Source organism: Lissotriton helveticus, chromosome 5_1 (genome assembly GCF_964261635.1).
Source record: "Lissotriton helveticus chromosome 5_1, aLisHel1.1, whole genome shotgun sequence".
NCBI lineage: Eukaryota > Metazoa > Chordata > Amphibia > Caudata > Salamandridae > Lissotriton > Lissotriton helveticus.
In genome coordinates, this window is record NC_136065.1 from 1046516585 (window position 1) to 1046533408 (window position 16824).

The following is a 16824-nucleotide window of genomic DNA, read 5'->3' on the forward strand; positions in this document are numbered from 1 at the left end:
CCTTCATTCAGCCTGGATAGCTTGACTCCAGTGGTGTGATGTCTGAACTGGGGTGGCGGAGTGAGCTAATGAACGGTGATGGATTAAACCCAGATCAGTTGACTGGGGGTGAGTGTTTGTATTGTCAACGCTCCGTCCATCATCACCTTTGGTTTTTCATGAGTAAGAGAGTGTCACACCATTCATTCACGTGGCACAAGCAGCGGGTGGTGACTTATCACTCCTCCAGAGTGCACAAAAAACAGACTGAGCACCAGACTGCTGACTGCGAAAAACACTGATTGGGGGAGAGTGACCAATAATTGCCAAGTAAGAACTGCCAAAATCATTTTAACGGCATGGGGATCAGGGTAGCGCACACTGCACAAACGCCAAACCCACTGCAGCAAGGTAGGAACAAAAGCATTTGAGACCAGTGTGGCAGCGAAAGTGAAAGCGTCCGTAACGTGATCCAAAACAGATGGCACCCTGCACGCCGCTGCTTGCTCCCGCCAGCTGGATGCAGTGGGAGGAAAGATTTACTGGAAAAGGTGGGACATGCACCCGCCTTTGGCCAATTGGGTGCTTTCATTTTTGAAAGCCACACCAAAGGGCAATACAATGTGTGGAAAATCGAAACACACGCACAAGTTTTCAGAAAAGCTGGAGTGATTCCAAGAGGCACTCTCCTAGAGCAGCGCATGCGCACTGAGTTAGGCTCGACCTAAACAGGAAAACTGATTTCTTACCAGTTTTAGGGTCCTCTTTCTCCTGGTGAGGATTTGCATATGTAAAGACTGTGACTAGGAAGACTAAGATTCAAGTAGTGAAGGTTACCGTAAGTGACTGAAAGTTGCACTGTTACTATTATAAAGTGTCTTACACTGCACAGTACCACATAACCTTTGATCTGTTTGAGCTAGATACAATAATCTGTATTATGCAGCAGAGGGTAACTATGTGGCATGGGTAGCAAATACATAATAATATGGAGTATGCCGCTGCAGTAGAACCACATAATACCAGAGGCCTTTCTGATAGGTTGAAAGTAAATATGACTGAATAAATGTACACCCACACAGGTTTTGTTTGGCCGCTCTGTTCTGCCCATTACTTATATTTTCCTCGATTCTCTATTCGTGCACATGTTTTGCTGTACCTAAAGGACCTGGTAAAGTTAGTTACTTAAAGCTGTATGTTTCTAACTATCTTCTACAATAGTCGGTTGTTTAATCGCTCGCCTAAGGCATTTTATGTGTAGTTAATTCTCATTGGGGTGGCTTAGGCCACTACTGGCTGATGCAAAACCAGACTATCATGTTATCTTACCAGATTTGTATAGCACTACTTTGTCCTTTGTATTGCCTCACAATGCTGTAGTGTTTGGATACTTTCTAGCTTAGATTTTGGAGATTCCATCACAGACCGCACTTTGTTTGTTTGAGTAGGATCATCAATTGTTACGGTGTAATTAATATTAGATGCTTAATTTGGCTGTATTGTTTGTGTATGTAGCATGAAATCTTTCTTAATTTCTCACACTTCAGATCGGAGGTTTGTTATACACATTTCCTGGCTACTGGGCTTGTAGGAGGTAATCAAGACTATTGTGTCTTACTAGGTTCCACATTATCCCTGTGTCTTACTAGGTTCCACATTATCCCTGTGTCTTACTAGGTTCCACATTATCCCTTCACTCTTTAGAGAAGTACATTGTGTTTTTTTAAAGAGTGAAGCCACTATCTGGTTACCTATCACACCAAGCACAAAGTTGATCTCTTCCTCAGGTTACCCTGGCAATTGATTGAAATGTTATGCCAGTTACCCATTTACTGCTTGAGGCACACTCTGAATTCAGGTAAAAAAAGGTTTTCCCTTTTGGGAGATCATAAACACTCTGAATTCATACAAAAAATGTTTAGTGATGTTATCTATCAGGTTTAGAGGGGTCATTTTTAACCATATGTTTTTCTCTTGCAGAAAGGAAGATGTTCGAGCCACTGAAAAAGACAAGGTTAATTTTTCATTGAGATTTTACATTTTATGAGTTTTTGTCATATAGCATACACCGACATGCTGTTTGCAAAATGTTAGCTTGCACTAGCTTCAATACTGTTCTAGGGACCTACTGTAAATTAATTTTATATTTTGTATCTTGGTTTGATAATTGTTTTTCCATCAGTGCCCTTGTGGCTTAATGCGAGGCGTCTGAGATTTTGTAAAGCAGAAACTGGGCTTAAATCCGCCCTGAGGACAGCATATCTGCGGCACAGAAGAGAAGTGATACATTCCTCTTACTATTTAAATGGCACACAGCCATCAGAGGATTCTTTCTAAATACGTCTCATGTAATTGCTGATAAAGCTTAAAGTGCTTTTGGGTTGTTGAAAGAGAGGCCTTGCTGACTCGTGATCAAATGAGATTTATTGTGCACCGTTGTGTAGTGGAGCTGGGAACTCATCCGCGTAAGAAGTAGGAGTGGAGAAGGCGCCCTTGGAAGAGAAAAATAGACATCGATGTGCTTGACTAATTGTCAAAAAGTACAATAGTCTGCAATAAAAATGTTTAACTTCAGAGTGGCCAGTTCACTAACGCCTTTAAACATGGTTATGTGTCTGTGGCAAAATCACAGTATTTGCAGGGTGCAACATTAACATTATTCTGCACTTGTCATAAGAAAATTTGGATAAATTCCATAATAAGCTATTGCAGAATAAACTTGAATGCCTTCAAAATAGGCATGAATACAGATATTTAAGTGAATTTAGTCTAAATATTTAACCCAAATTAATTGTTGCAACCAAAAAAAGCAGCTATTTCAGTTGTTCCTTTTTGGGCAATGTAAGAAGCTGGCTCTGTATATGATATTTCCACTAGGTAGAAATGCCATGCAGAGAGTGCAGGGGTCTGCCAAAAGTGTACAGGTCTCAATGTAAAACTCAAAGTGCTCTATAAGTGGGGGTGTGGGCAAGCAGCCTTAGGCCTAAAACAGAGGAGATCATACCAATTTTATAAAATCATACGTTGTTTATATTTAATTTTATTACCCAGGTCTTCATAATCAGTTAAGTGCGTTTTTAATTAGAAATACTTTTCATTTTGAAAAATTGACGCACACTTTTTCACACAGTCCAATGTTATCCTAAGGGGAAAAAAATGATTGCAGTTATACAGGGAACAGTTTAACTTTCAATCTCAATCTCCAGAGCCAAAAGTCTGCAAGGGACAGGGGTCATGTTGATAGAGCGCGCGAGGCCACCCGACCAATAGTTTTCGCCGTTTCCGGCTTCAGGGCCCATATACTTTTCGAATCACCATATACATCGATCAGGTGACTTCACGAGCTCTACCAAGTTGTGTGTGTGTGTGTTCCCTGCTAATAATTTTCAGTGCACCCGACTTACCATCCACCGATGCGGGTACCTAATGACCACAATGAATCAGGGAGCTAGCTGTAAAAGAAAGGCAGCAAAATACAAACCCAACCAATAACATTCAAAATACTGTTTAAATGACCACGGACAACTGGAAGTTTTAAAATGTTTATCTAAATTCAATATTTTCTTGCATGAGGTACAGTAAAATAAGGCAATCAATAACCAAGATAACATAAATCACATAGGCATAAAGAAATAATGACAGGGTAATCATTCAAATGTAATATGAAATGCAGATGGGAAATATTATAAATTCTCAGAAATGTTTAAGCATGGACATTTTATGCATGAATAACTATGGGAGGGCCTATAAAGAGTAGCACGCTTCACTTAAGGTGAATGGGCCTTTGAACAATCTAGGCAATGAAGTTCTAGACCATATCATAAAATTACAGACTGCAATGCAAAATATAATTTCTAACAAGTGAGAAGACATAGGAACAAACTTATGGAAAAATATGTAATTGACTTTCAATAGTTGCGGAAAGGCATGGAAAAATATAACATATGCAATGATGAACTTTATTAAAGCAAAAGTCAGAAATTTAGAAGGTGCAAGATTTAAAGAGTTTTCAGAGCAATATTTACCTAGAAAGGTGTGGAAACCAAACCCTGGCCACGGGTCAGTTAAGGACAGGAAACCCTCAAGGAAGGATACCCCTCAAAAGACAGCAGGTGCAGAATGGACACCCAGGACAGGACAGGATACCCTCGGAACAGGAATCAGGACAGGACCCTCAGGACAGGACAGCAAACCCTCAGGACAGGACCCTCTTCAGGACAGGACCGGAACCCACAGTTCGGAAGCAACGCCTGCGCTCCACCCGTTCTGCAGCTATCGATCAAGACCCCGATTGGGTCAGCGAACTCCCAGTTAAGTGCTTGCCAGCACTTTAAGGTTCAGTAGAACCTCAGTCTATGGTCAAATTCGAACAGAGTGCTTCGCAGCGCTCTGTATCTTCAGTCACCTATTGAGTGCGTTGGGTCAGTGACAGGTCAGCTAAACCAGACAAGTCGGACGGTTCACTAGGTGAACCCAGGGTAGATATACAGTTTGGGGACAGTGTACCACCCCCCAATGTTGCAAAGTGTCAGAATCCCTCAATTTCGATTGGTCCTAAGGTAGGATTTGGGTAACACACCAATCACAATACAAGATTTGAAGCCTTCATTAACATACTTGGGTACCGCCTAGCAGGTTTGGGGTTCTCATGAGAACTGTGCAGAAATACGAGTGAAAATTAACATTGTAACACATGAGGAGCAACATTCGCCGTTCTCGTAGCGCAGAGGTGGCTTTCCCAGGCGCATCTTGACTGTGGCTGCCAGCTGGCTGAGTTCCACTGTCCAAAGTGGCCACCTTTCAATGCTCCCTGGTCATGCGCAGAAGAGACCGTCAATATGGCTCCCAATCAGTTTGGACCCCCATTCCCCGCGGTACATGAAAAGTAAGCGAAAACAAATTAATACATAATAATGTCATTATGAAAATACATCATAGGGTTTGTACTTTTAACTCATCATCAAGAAATAAAACTATTGCATTAAATGTTAGCTACATTGACACAATCACAAGAGCAGTGGCACGAGCAGTACCACATGATAAGCACAGCTATGAATTACGCATGCGCATAACTTTCCCTCCACTTCTGCAGACGCGTCAGGACACGTGAGTGTGGCTGACGCATGCGCAGTAACTAAAATACAAGCGGCGGCCATATTAAAGAACACGGATTAAATTCATTAGAAATACACATAGGCAAGCTTCGGGAACTTTGCCTAAACAAAAATAAATGTTAGTAAAACATACGTTTTGTTACCTTATTACACATAAACGAGGTTCTTGACTTCGGCAAGCCGCAAAATATGCGAAGCTTTGCTTCATCAATGTAATTACCAATACTGAACCACCAGTTTCACATGGGTGGCCGGATGCAAAGGTCACAAACTAAGTTCGACCCAATGCTTTATAATGAAGAGGGGGGGGGGGGCTGCCTGGAGCAACACAGCTTGCAGTAAGTAAATCAATTGCTGGGGCCACGCTTTGGGGGTTAGCTCAAGCACAGGAGGGGCCACAGAGCAGCACCAAACAGACACCACCAGCTGCACAGGGGCGGCCGTATGCGGGGTGCAATTTCGACGTCTAGTGCCCAATGCTTTTCAATTAGGACCTTCCTGATGGCAAAGAGGATGCAGGTGTGGCACCGGAGGTTACAAGAGGAAGACCAACGACAGTAGAGGTAAGTTGGGATGTAGGGGGTCATAGGGGTACTGTCAGGTCAGCTCACCAAGGCCCAGGGGCTTGGCGTGCAGGGGTGCCTTTCGACATCAGACTCTTCTTAACGGTCGCAGTCGGGGGAGCCTCTGTATTCACACTGCAGGTCCCATTTTGGAGGTCCGGAGCAGTCTGCCAATCCTGGGCACGAGGTTAGGATCGCCAGTGAGCCACTCAGACTCGAGCTGTGGGCATTTGGGGCAGAGTGGGCTGGGGACGCGGATCCACCTGGATCCAGAGTCTTTGGAGTAGATTTCTTCTGGACAGGTCTGTTGTACACGGGATATTGAAGTTTTTATTGAAGGTAACAGTTCTTCCTGGGGTTTCAGAGATCACGGTTTCAAGAAAGGTTGCAGGGTTATCGAAGCAGGAGACAGGCCGGTAGGACTGGGGCCAAGACAGTTGTCTGCTTCTGCTGAAGGGTGTCTTCTTTCTTCTTAGGTCATTGCAGATCTGAGAATCAGGTCTGGGGCAGCCAACCAAAATACTACATTTCTGAGGCGTTTTAGGGGAGTAGAAGGTAGGGCCAATGGGCACCTTACCGGGGGTGACTACACCCTCTATTATTCCACCCTCCTGTAAGAGGGGGCATAGACCTAGCCCTGATTGAAAGGGTCCCCCCATCTTTAAGATGGAGGGTACTGAAAGTTGTGCTTCACCTCGTGTCCCCCACCTTAGGAGTGGGGTTGGCAGAGGGGGCACCTCCTATGTTTTAAATTTTCCTGCTGGTTTTACCACCCAAAGTGGGAGTGTAAACCAGGGTCTGCCATCTGGGGGTCACATTACAAAGGCGACAGGCCTTTGAAGCTTCACTCTTAGAGCACTGTCCCATCCTAGGGGAGGAGGTATGACACCTCTGCCCAGGATGTGCATTGTTCTGGTCCCAGAGAGCAGGGTCTCTCTACAGAGGGGTCCAGAAACATGTATGGTGGTGGCTGGTTGCCTGAAGCTGGTCAGAGACCACACCAGGGTTGGTAGAAATTCAGGGGGCACCTATGAAGTGCCCTCTGGGTACATGATACAATAAATACCACACTGGCATCAGTATGGATTTATTGAAAGGAGTAGTTTGGTACCAAACACTCCTGTATTCAGTGAAGCCATCATGGTCCTGTGGAACTCGATTTGTCTACTTCCAGCCCATGTACTCTCTTATGGCTTACTTGGCTCTTACTATACTAGGCAATGGGGCCCAATATTGTAGCGGCATATCTACTTATGCAGATAGGCCCTCAAGTGTAGTATTAGTATAGTGCACACTGCCTTAGGGCTGTGAGTCCTGCTAGAGGGGGTGGCTTACCTATTCTATCAGGCAGTGGTAGCTGGCATGGCACCCAGGCAGGGGACCATGTCGACTTTGTCATTTTCTCCCTGACAGGGGCATGCAGGCTGCAAGGGCAGTGGCATTGTCCCAGTGAGGGGGTTCCCAAGGGTCCCTCTTCAGCCCCCAGGCCTAATGCACCCAGGGTACTATTTGCTATGCACTTACAGTTGGTGGAAGTACCAATTGGGGGTTTGTTTTAGAGTAGGAGCATTGGCACAGGGGGCCTGGTTGGCAGGGACTCTGTGCCCTACATCTGAAACCACATAAAACCAGGTAAAAAGTGTGGCGCAAAACAGGCAGTTTCTCACAGACAACCATAATAAAAATCACTGTTTTGTGCATGCTAGTAGACTGGATTACGAAATGAGTATCACAACTAAGGCAGCCAAGATTAAATCGTTTGGTCTAAATAATTGCAAAAAAACATTTTTCAACTGAGATCTCGGTGATGCTTGCAAAATCGCAGTAGTGTGAACCAGAGCAGTGTGGGTAAGTGAGCTTACTGTTGTGCACAGTGTGCTGCCAATATACTCTCCTTTAGAGCTTACAAGTGGCCCTCACACCCTGACAATCCACATTGTGCCCAGGTTATGTAAAGTCCTCTAACTAGTCTTTAAAAGTTCCATAAATGTTGTTGAATTGCCCATGTAGTAAAATATTTCATTTGTCGACTTATTTCAGTCCTCTGTTTGTGCCCAATCTTTCTAATACTGGAATCCTGAGCTACGGTGTTTTGTGTGGGCCTAAAAATGGAATGTCGCCATACATTGTTTTAGTTTGTGACAGTACGTTGTTGCTCTTAGGAAGGCAACCAAGATTGGGCTGCTAAAATTGAAACTCCAACACTTAATTTTTCAGCTGGTTGACATTAGTTCCATGTGTGCCCCATAGAATCCTTTGATGTTGTGGCCCAGTGGCTGAGGTATTGCTGTTTTATAAAGGCCTCCACCACCTCAGTGGATATTATCAAGTGTAACAAGAGGATGTTCTTCATTCATGTGGTACTTCTTGTTATTGAGTGAGCAGTCCCCTTTTTCACATGTCATAATGGAGATTGAGCCTCGTTGGCACTTACACTGCTGTGTCCACTTCAAGATGTGGCAGTGCCCACTTTGAAGAATGGGTGATTTAATTTAGCATTTTCTCCCTAAGCCATGACAATTCAAACCATAAAGCCTCTGAGAAATGGTAGTACAAAATCGACTCTAGCCTGTTTTGCCAGAGAGATAGCTCAATGAGCTGAAACCTCGCTTCTGGGACAATGCAGTGATCAGGAGGTCACAATTTTAAATCCTAAGAAGGCTTGCTCAGCCTTCCAGCGGTTGGTAAACTACACGCCATAAGTGTGTAATAGTAGGATATGTTATATGCAGCACTTAGAAATTGTAGAGGTGTGATTAGATATTGGTTATGAAGCTGTGTGTAAAAAATAAATGATTTTGGATCTGCACGCCCCTCTACTTTCAGTAAACCCTTGATTATATTTCCGAAAAGCTCCTTGGATCTATTGCAGAGCCAAGGTTGCTACAAAGAAGACCTACGTTGGCCCCATGTTTTATTCTGCCTTTGGTATGTTCAGTTCGAAGTGATTCATTTGGTTGGACAAATTTGATTTTATGAGCATTAAGTATATATTTGAAACCAAGGCTTGCCATATACTTTGAAATATTTAGAGGTTTAACTCCCTGCTCTTCTGGGGTTTTTAATATGAAAACCCTACTGTTGACCTGTGCAAGTTATGCTGTGTTAATTGAATTAATATAGTGGCATACCCTAAAGGTACACAAGTGTTTTGTCCCTGTTATGTTGCTATAAAGATGTTAGTGTACACGTGTGCCTTTGTTGCTGGAATAGGACAGTTTTCAGATTTCTGTTTGGACACTTTATATGTTCTGTGCTCGAGGTCAACATCGGTGCGTGCTGCTGGGTAGGCAAGTGATTTCTATTCCTGGGGTCCACTGTGGAACCCCTATTCCTGGGGTCCGCACTGGGGAAATCAAATTACTTTACTACATGGCTTGAAAATGATAATTAGCCACAAGCTTGAGATGTTTGTGGGTTATCATGGTTCTTTAAAATAAAAATAAAACACAGCTATAGGTCTTTATTTTCGTCTATCTCCACTATGCAGGAAGGTGTCCTGGTTGTGTAAATCACTATGTGACGAGTGAAGTTTCTGAAGTGGGTGAGGTTGGTAGATCTTGAAATTGGGTAATTTGAATAGGGAGGATGCAGAAAAGTTTAGGTGTATAGACGTTGGTCTGCTTTGGTCTTCATCATTACTGCTGTGTTCTTGATCTCTTGTAGACATCTTGGGTGCTTTTTTGACTGTCAGTCGTATTGGACTTATGCAGTAGTTGAGCGGAACACCTACAGTGAAGTGATGACTAGAAGGTTTATCCTTTAGAAAAAACTCACTCACATTAGTGTCTGGTAGCAGAACGCAGAATGCATCAACTTATTTTTTTTACATTGTTAGCTAGCTATTTAACTAGTAGGCAGAGGTGCTTTGTTTAATAGTTACCACTGTTCTCATTTATTGTGGCAAAAATGTTATCTCTGTTAACAACTATATTTCTTTCTATTGTTTAGGTTGAAGTGTACAAGAGTTTCCGACCTGGTGACATCGTCCTGGCAAAAGTTGTATCCTCTTTTTCTTGCAAATTAGAACTATTTGGTTCAATTTCAAGTTGCCTTTCACTTTGCCATAGTAGAGTCATTAACACACTGTAAAATTGCTTTTAGAAAAATGAAGGGCAGTATATTGAAACCAGAGTCATTTAGGCAGCATACCACAGACACCGTTGGGAACTTATGAAAGCTGTATAAGTCACCACCTTAGAATTGGATTTTGTTCATCTGGAAATGTGAATAGTGACGCCCTGTGGTGTAAAAATCTGACCCATGATACCTAGGACTCGAACATCCGAGAGACTATGGCAGGAAACAAAACAAAGTAGCATTGTGAGTTTCACCGATACTTCCTTACGGGACAAAAACTATTTTCATTGCCATGACAGAAAAAGATGTAGGACTCTATTAACATGCCTTAGGGAGGATTATCTGGGTTCTGGGGGCAATGACCGACATATGCCTCTTACCAGTTTAATCACCAACTGGTGTTCCCCACTCTGAGAACCCTGAATTGGGGCGTGACCTGCGGAAATGGCCAACTGGTATGCGTTAATGTGCGATGAGCCAAACCTCGCTCTTGTAGCATTAACGGGTGACATTTGCCCAGAAGATCCCAAAGGAGATCTGGAGCATGGGGTAGACGTATTGGAGAGTCCTAAGAAAGTTCCAGTACAACTGGAAACCACACCGAGACCTCCAGAACGGTATTATCAGGACGAAGTTCGCCTGCTGCCATCTTACTTGCATGGACAACCTTATGATCATCGTGAATGGGAAGCGCATATCCCCTTTCCTTGGACCACTTCTGCAGAAAAGCGTCCGTCGTCACTGCCAGAGGGTCCGGCTTCTAACTGAAGTATCTGGTCAGCTGGTGATCCAGACTTGAGGCAAAGAGGTCCATTGTGAAAGGCCTCCAATGAGTTTCCTGAAGTCCCAGGGATCTAGTGTCCATAGGCTCATATCGGACCACTCTCTGGAGCACCAATTACCTACCTCTTTGTAGGCTCTGGGAAGGTACTCTGTTGTGACTGAGACATTGTTGGATAGGTAGAATGTCCAGAAGTCCTTGGCCAGGTTCACCAAGACTGGTGCCATCTGGTGCCACCAGATGATGTAGCAAACCCCGAAATGTTGACCATTTTTAGGAGGACAAAACAATTCACTTTCTCCTTGGTCCAACATTGAACTGCAAAGGACTCCGCCATCAGCTCCAAACAATTTATTTTGGGTTGTTTGTTTGGGGCAGTACCATTTTCCTCCTGTGGAAGAGTCCCCACAGCCGTGCCCCAATCCAGATATGCAAGTGTCGGACATGATGACAGTATCCGGGTCGGATCTGAAAATGGCTCTCCCATGCCGTGCCTCTGTGAGTCAACCACCACCTCATCGTGTCCTTGTCTTTTTTCGTTCTGAGGGATCTGCTCAGAATATTGGAGACCTTTGTGCAGGTGGAAGGCTGTGAGCCGTTGCAATGCCCTGTAATGCATCGGGCACAGGACAATTGCCTGGATGGAGGACAGAAGGCCTACCAAGCGGGCACAGTGAGGTTTGCGGGTATAGATGGTCTTTCTCAAATGTTTTTCAAATCTTTGCCACTTTCCTGGAGGGCAGGCTTAAAAGTATTTTCCAATGAATCGATGACCAACGTCAGGAGTGTTTGGATGGAGTTAAGAGTGATTTCTTTTCGTTAATGACAAAATCCAAGCCTTCTAGCTGGTGAATTTTAGTTTGCTGCTGGTTCCTTTATCTGCATGGGCATTGACCCATGAGAAGGTCATCTAAATAGATAACCCGGCAGGAACCCTGAGCTCTGCGTGTTTCCATTTGTGTCTTCAACAGCTAGGTGAAGCACCAGGGGGTGGACGAGAGTCTTGAATTTGTACACTTGACCTTGTCACCGTAACTGCAAGAACCTGTGATGGGGTGCAGAAATGGGTACCGTCTGGTATGCGTCTTTCAGATCTAGACGCATCTTCCAGTCGTCTGGGTGAAGCAGATTGCCCAAGAGATTGAAACTTTCAATCTTGAAACGGCAATAGATCAGCTACCCATAGAACTCCTTGAGGCTGATCATTTGTCACAGATCTCGTCCTGTTTCTCCACCAAGAAAATATTGCTAAGGAAACCTCGCAAATGGAAACACGTCAGGGTAATCATGCCATTTTTCAGCAGATCTGCCACCTCCTCATCTATCAAGGCAGCCTGATCCTCTAAAAAAACAGCAGGCGTGGACGTGAGGGTTGAATGTCGGAGCTGTAAAACTCGATCTGAAAACTTTGAATCGTTTGCAGAACCCATGAGTCTTAGGTAAGCGCCTCCAAATTGTGTGAAAAACATTACCAGGCAACCTCAAATACTTTGTTTGGAAGAAGCGCGAACACTCGCCTTATTGGGCCCAGTGGAATTTTCCTCTGGAGGAGCCTGGTGCATTGCATCGTCTCGGGCCTCTTCTTGAGGGGAAGAATTCCCTGGAGCAGAATTGGTCCTGGCTTCTACAATAGCCTTGACCCCTAGGAGGGCCTTGGGTGTAGAAGAGGCTGGCTGAACGCCCTCGGCCCGCACATCTTTCTCTAGCGGCTTTCTGAGGTAGCTAGTCACGTCCTTGGCAGAGGAGAACTAATCCACGGAGTGGGGTGGATCAGATCATCAGGATCGAACATATATGAGGGGTCCTCCACCCCTAGGTCTCTGAGGGCCCTGAAGGGGTAGGAACAGGGGACGGGTGTGAGGGCCTGGAGGGGCCTGCCTCATCATTTAAGTCCCCGTCTGGGAGGAAGGTGATAAAGGGCAAACCATCCGCCGAACATAAGGCTTCCGCCAAGCTTTCCAGGTCATTTGGGCATAGGGTGAGAAAGAAAAGCCATCTTCAACCTTGGGAAGGTGCTCTAGTCCACTCCTGAGCCCACTTTACATTTGGGAAGGTGCTGTGCGGATTGGTTAAGTCCTGTAAGTGCACCCGGGGTGGGATTGATCTAGGGACAAGTTTAGTGGGACGGGACAGGCATATGCCAATTGGAGCAGGCATCTTTTTAAAGGCTCCATTATGGAAGCCATGACCATATGTAACAACGTAACAACAAGTAACTGGATGCACCACAAGTAACTGGAATTCAAAAAAGTAACTGTATCGATCGAATGTTACCTGCAGTTCTGCGGCTGGACCCTTCAACTCTCACTGGAGCATCAGCGGAGCCCTGGACGGTGGGAGCGAGCTCGCTGTGGATGCTGGCGTGACTGCTTTCCATGCGACCTGCTGGGATTGCTGTGAGCGCCTGTAGACTGCCTATCGGGGCTGCAGCCACTACCGTGCAGCCTGGGGACTGTCCCTTGACCAGCGGTAGGGCACAGCACGGAGGCTTGCAGCCCGGAGCCCTCTGTGGGTGACTGGTGCACGTTACGGTTGCTGCGACCGGGGCGGTTGCGGCGCACCGAAGGTGTCTGATCGGCCCTGGATCGCCGTCACTTGCGCTGGACTTCCTGCGTGTGGACTGAACGAGAGGCGCAGGACGGAAGACTGGTGCCTGTTGCGGGGGTGTCCTACCCGCCTTCGATCCCCGCCTCGATCTCCCCCATCCTGCCCGCGAACCCCGATCTGGACGCACTGGGGGTCTGCGGAGGTGTCCTGCCCGCCTGCACGCATCGCCTGTACGCCCCCGCTCAGCCAGCGGACCCGAACTGGGCGCAGCGCTTGGGATCTGTCACTAGTGGGACAAGGGGGAACTCTGGCGTCCTGCTGACGAGGTGGCTCGGCGTCTCCCCCCCCCCCCCCCCCCCCCTCCCCCCGATAACATTGCTGGAGAGGACGGGCTGGAGCCGAACAAAGCAAAGCAGAATGAGCGCGGATTGACACAGAGCAGGCATCGAGGACGACCCATACTGCCCCCCCCCCCCTCCGTGGAGACTCTCCTGGTTCGCGGTGATTACAGTTCTGCGTCTGCCGGATGATCCCCCATCAGCACCCCTTAAACCCCCCCCCCCCCCCCCCCAAGGATCAGTGTGAATTGAGACTGCTCCCCAGCTGCCCGCTTCTACTTCGGCGAGATGGGCATTACAGAGCGACGGTGTGCGCTGCCTGCGTGTTCGGGTTGCCGCAGCACAATTTCCGCTTGACGTTTTATGTTCTAAACTGAACAGCCTCAGTACAGCCGGACAGTCCTGAAGGTATTTGCACGCATATTTTTAACTGTTTCTCTTGAACATGCCAGCTCTGCTTTCTCTGCCCTGAAGCTTACATAGTTATTTATTTGCAAACCACCCTCGCAGCTTGGCGGTCCTTTCACTCTTCGCACTCTCCATTACCTAAAATGGCGGGGGCCACATACCAGAGCCATAAATCTCCTCCACTGCCCACCAGATGACCATGAGGCTACATACCAACGTGGTCACAGGTCACCTAAACAGAGATAAGGCTCCCTCCTCGCCTCCGAGCAGCACAGAGTCTAATCTCTCTCCTCCCCACCAAACAACACAGAAGATGGACTAACTCGACCTGCCCCAGAGCAGAAAGGGAAACGGTCTCTCTAAGGCACATCAACAACAGAGAAAGGACTACTACCCCTGTCTCCCTATATGCTATCCTGGTGGCCATCTGTGACTAGTCCTCCATTGGGGCGGCCATCTTAGACTAGTCATCCTCTCCCACTGTCCAGACTTAAGATCACTTAGGGCTTCAGCCCTGCAACCCCACAAATTCACCCACGTAAACCCCCCTCTTCTACCCACGCCTCTCCCACCATGGAACGCACGGGCGAGCACACATACAAAATCAACTACCCACCCGGGCTCTCCAAAAAAACGCCAAACGCTACAAACACAACTTCCTGAAGGCACACCCTGAAACACCGTGTGTGGACACATACTTTTCACTGATCAATGGAGCCACGAGCACCGATATCATCTTCCACACGCTGCGTAGAGCACAATGGAGGAAAGCGCTCCTCTCCATTCTCTCTATATCCACCACCAGTAAATCCGCTCATGGCCTAACGCTCTCTATCTCGCCATCCCAAGTTTTCCCTGGCAGAGCCACCATTGCCATCTATAACAATGGGATGATTCTATTCCAAGCCACTGATAGGAACCTCGACCGACTCGACAACCTGTTCCCTACCTTCCTAGAACAGATCGCCAAACGACGGTCCCCCACTCCGCACACACCAAGCTGCACTTCACCCCCCAACTCCATTCCCCAATATAACCCGCCCTGCCCATCTCAACAGCGGAATGACACACACCTCTCCCATCCCCCCAGTACTATAGTTAGTCACACACCCGACGCAACCCCTCCACACCCCTCACTCACTGACTGACGAAGATAGTTCCCCTTCATACATCCCACATACCCCCACCCTCCCTTCCCCCCACCTCACACCTCCTACGAGTCTCGCTGTACCCACAACCGCCCGGAGCATATCTTCCCCCCCCCACCCCCCCCGCGGCAGATCTTTCTCCCACCCTATCTCCCCCCCACTCTCACTCCCCACTTCTCCACCCTCCCAACTAGACCCTCTGAGCACACCACCTCCCGTACCTTAACATCCCCCCTCTCTCCCCCCCATACTCAGCCCCCACTACCTTCTTGCCACCCCTATTGTCTTCAGTCTTCACTCATCCCTCAACTCACCGGCGTCGCCTCCCATCGACGTCCCCCCCCCCCTACGTCCCACCCCACCCCGACCTCACCCACACACCTCGCCCACAAATTCTCTCATCCATCTAATGCCACCCCACTCACTATTACCGTAGAACCCTCCACTAACGCTAGCATATCCCACCCCCCCCCCCCCGTCCCCAGCTTGCTTTCCAGCTCCCTACTCAACAACCCGCCCACGGCCCTCATCTCCAACGCTAGCCCCAATCCTCCGCTGGACTTGATCTTAACCACCCTCCTACAAGTCAAAGACGAGCTCCACACCATCAAAGAACTTCTCCACACACACCCCAGACAACCCCGACCTACAACCACCACTTCCGTATCCAACAAACGCCACACCTTCCCCACAGGCCCTCGCATTCAACTCTCTCCGCGTTGGCCCACTATCCCCGCTTGCAACAACACCCACCGCCCCCGCCGCGCTCTTAACTCCTTGTCGGACCACGACTTAGACACCCTCCTCCGCTCTTTTGGCCCAGGTCCGGTAAAACACAAAACGTCCACACAACTCCCCATACCCACAATTCTCACAAATCCCATTAGGCACCCAACTCTAAGTAACAGAAGCTCCGTCCCCAACAATCTCAGAAAAATCCCCCTCTCTCTAGAACACTCGTCCACCCTTCTCACCCCCAGACTCAAATGCATCTTACTCAACTGCAGATCGGCCCAGAGGCACTCCTCCGACATTGCAGATCTCGTCACATCAATGGATCTTGACCTAACCATTTTGACTGAAACGTGGCTAACTGAAGCTTCTACACCTATTATGGACATACTAGTTCCCCCCAATTACCACATCATTAGACTCGACAGGACCGGCAAGACGGGCGGGGGAATCGCATGCATTTTCAGGAGCAACCTCTCCGTTACTAAAGGCACTTCGCCCTCCCTCACGTCCTGTGAACGCTTCGGTCTCGATATCTCCAGCGAGGGCAAGCCAGTATGTGCTTTACATCTCATCTATCACCCGCATGGGGACAACCTCCTCTTCACCCAACAACTCATGGACACGATCACATCCAACGCTGGTCGGCAGATCACTCAAATCTACCTGGGTGACTTTAATCTCCACTGGAACGATCAGAAAGACGCAGTGGTGAACAGTCTCAAAACTTTCCTTAACGCGCTCAACCTCACCCAAATATGTAACAGCCCAACACACGACAAAGGCTCCATACTTGATCTCATCATCGCCAATGAGGACTCTCCCCAACTGGGGGCAATCCAACCTTGTGACTGGTCAGACCACCACATTATCACCTTCATCAATGAAAAAGTCAAACCTACCCCGGCTCAGCCCTCCAAATCCAAGATCTGGAAAAGGGACATGAAGAATCTTAACCCCAACTCCCTGCCTCCCCACTTATCTAGTCGCCTCCTTCCCCCTTCTGGTGCCTCTGATGTTCAATCACTGACTGACCACTACCTCGACTCTATGAACTCAATAATCAATGAAGCCGCCCCACTGCAACTAAAGAGAGTCTCCACCAAGATCTCGAACCCTTGGTATGATGGCAGA

At 47.3% G+C, this 16824-nt stretch overlaps 1 protein-coding gene across 1 annotated transcript in view; it reads left to right on the forward strand.

Annotated features, from left to right (window-relative positions):
• Positions 1-16824, forward strand: part of EXOSC1 (exosome component 1) — a 148713-nt gene that overhangs the window by 100503 nt on the left and 31386 nt on the right. Inside the window, exons 5-6 of the mRNA XM_078643581.1 lie at positions 1960-1993; positions 9608-9658. Coding sequence (XP_078499707.1) covers positions 1960-1993; positions 9608-9658 — 85 coding nt within the window. The remainder of the gene's footprint in view (positions 1-1959; positions 1994-9607; positions 9659-16824) is intronic.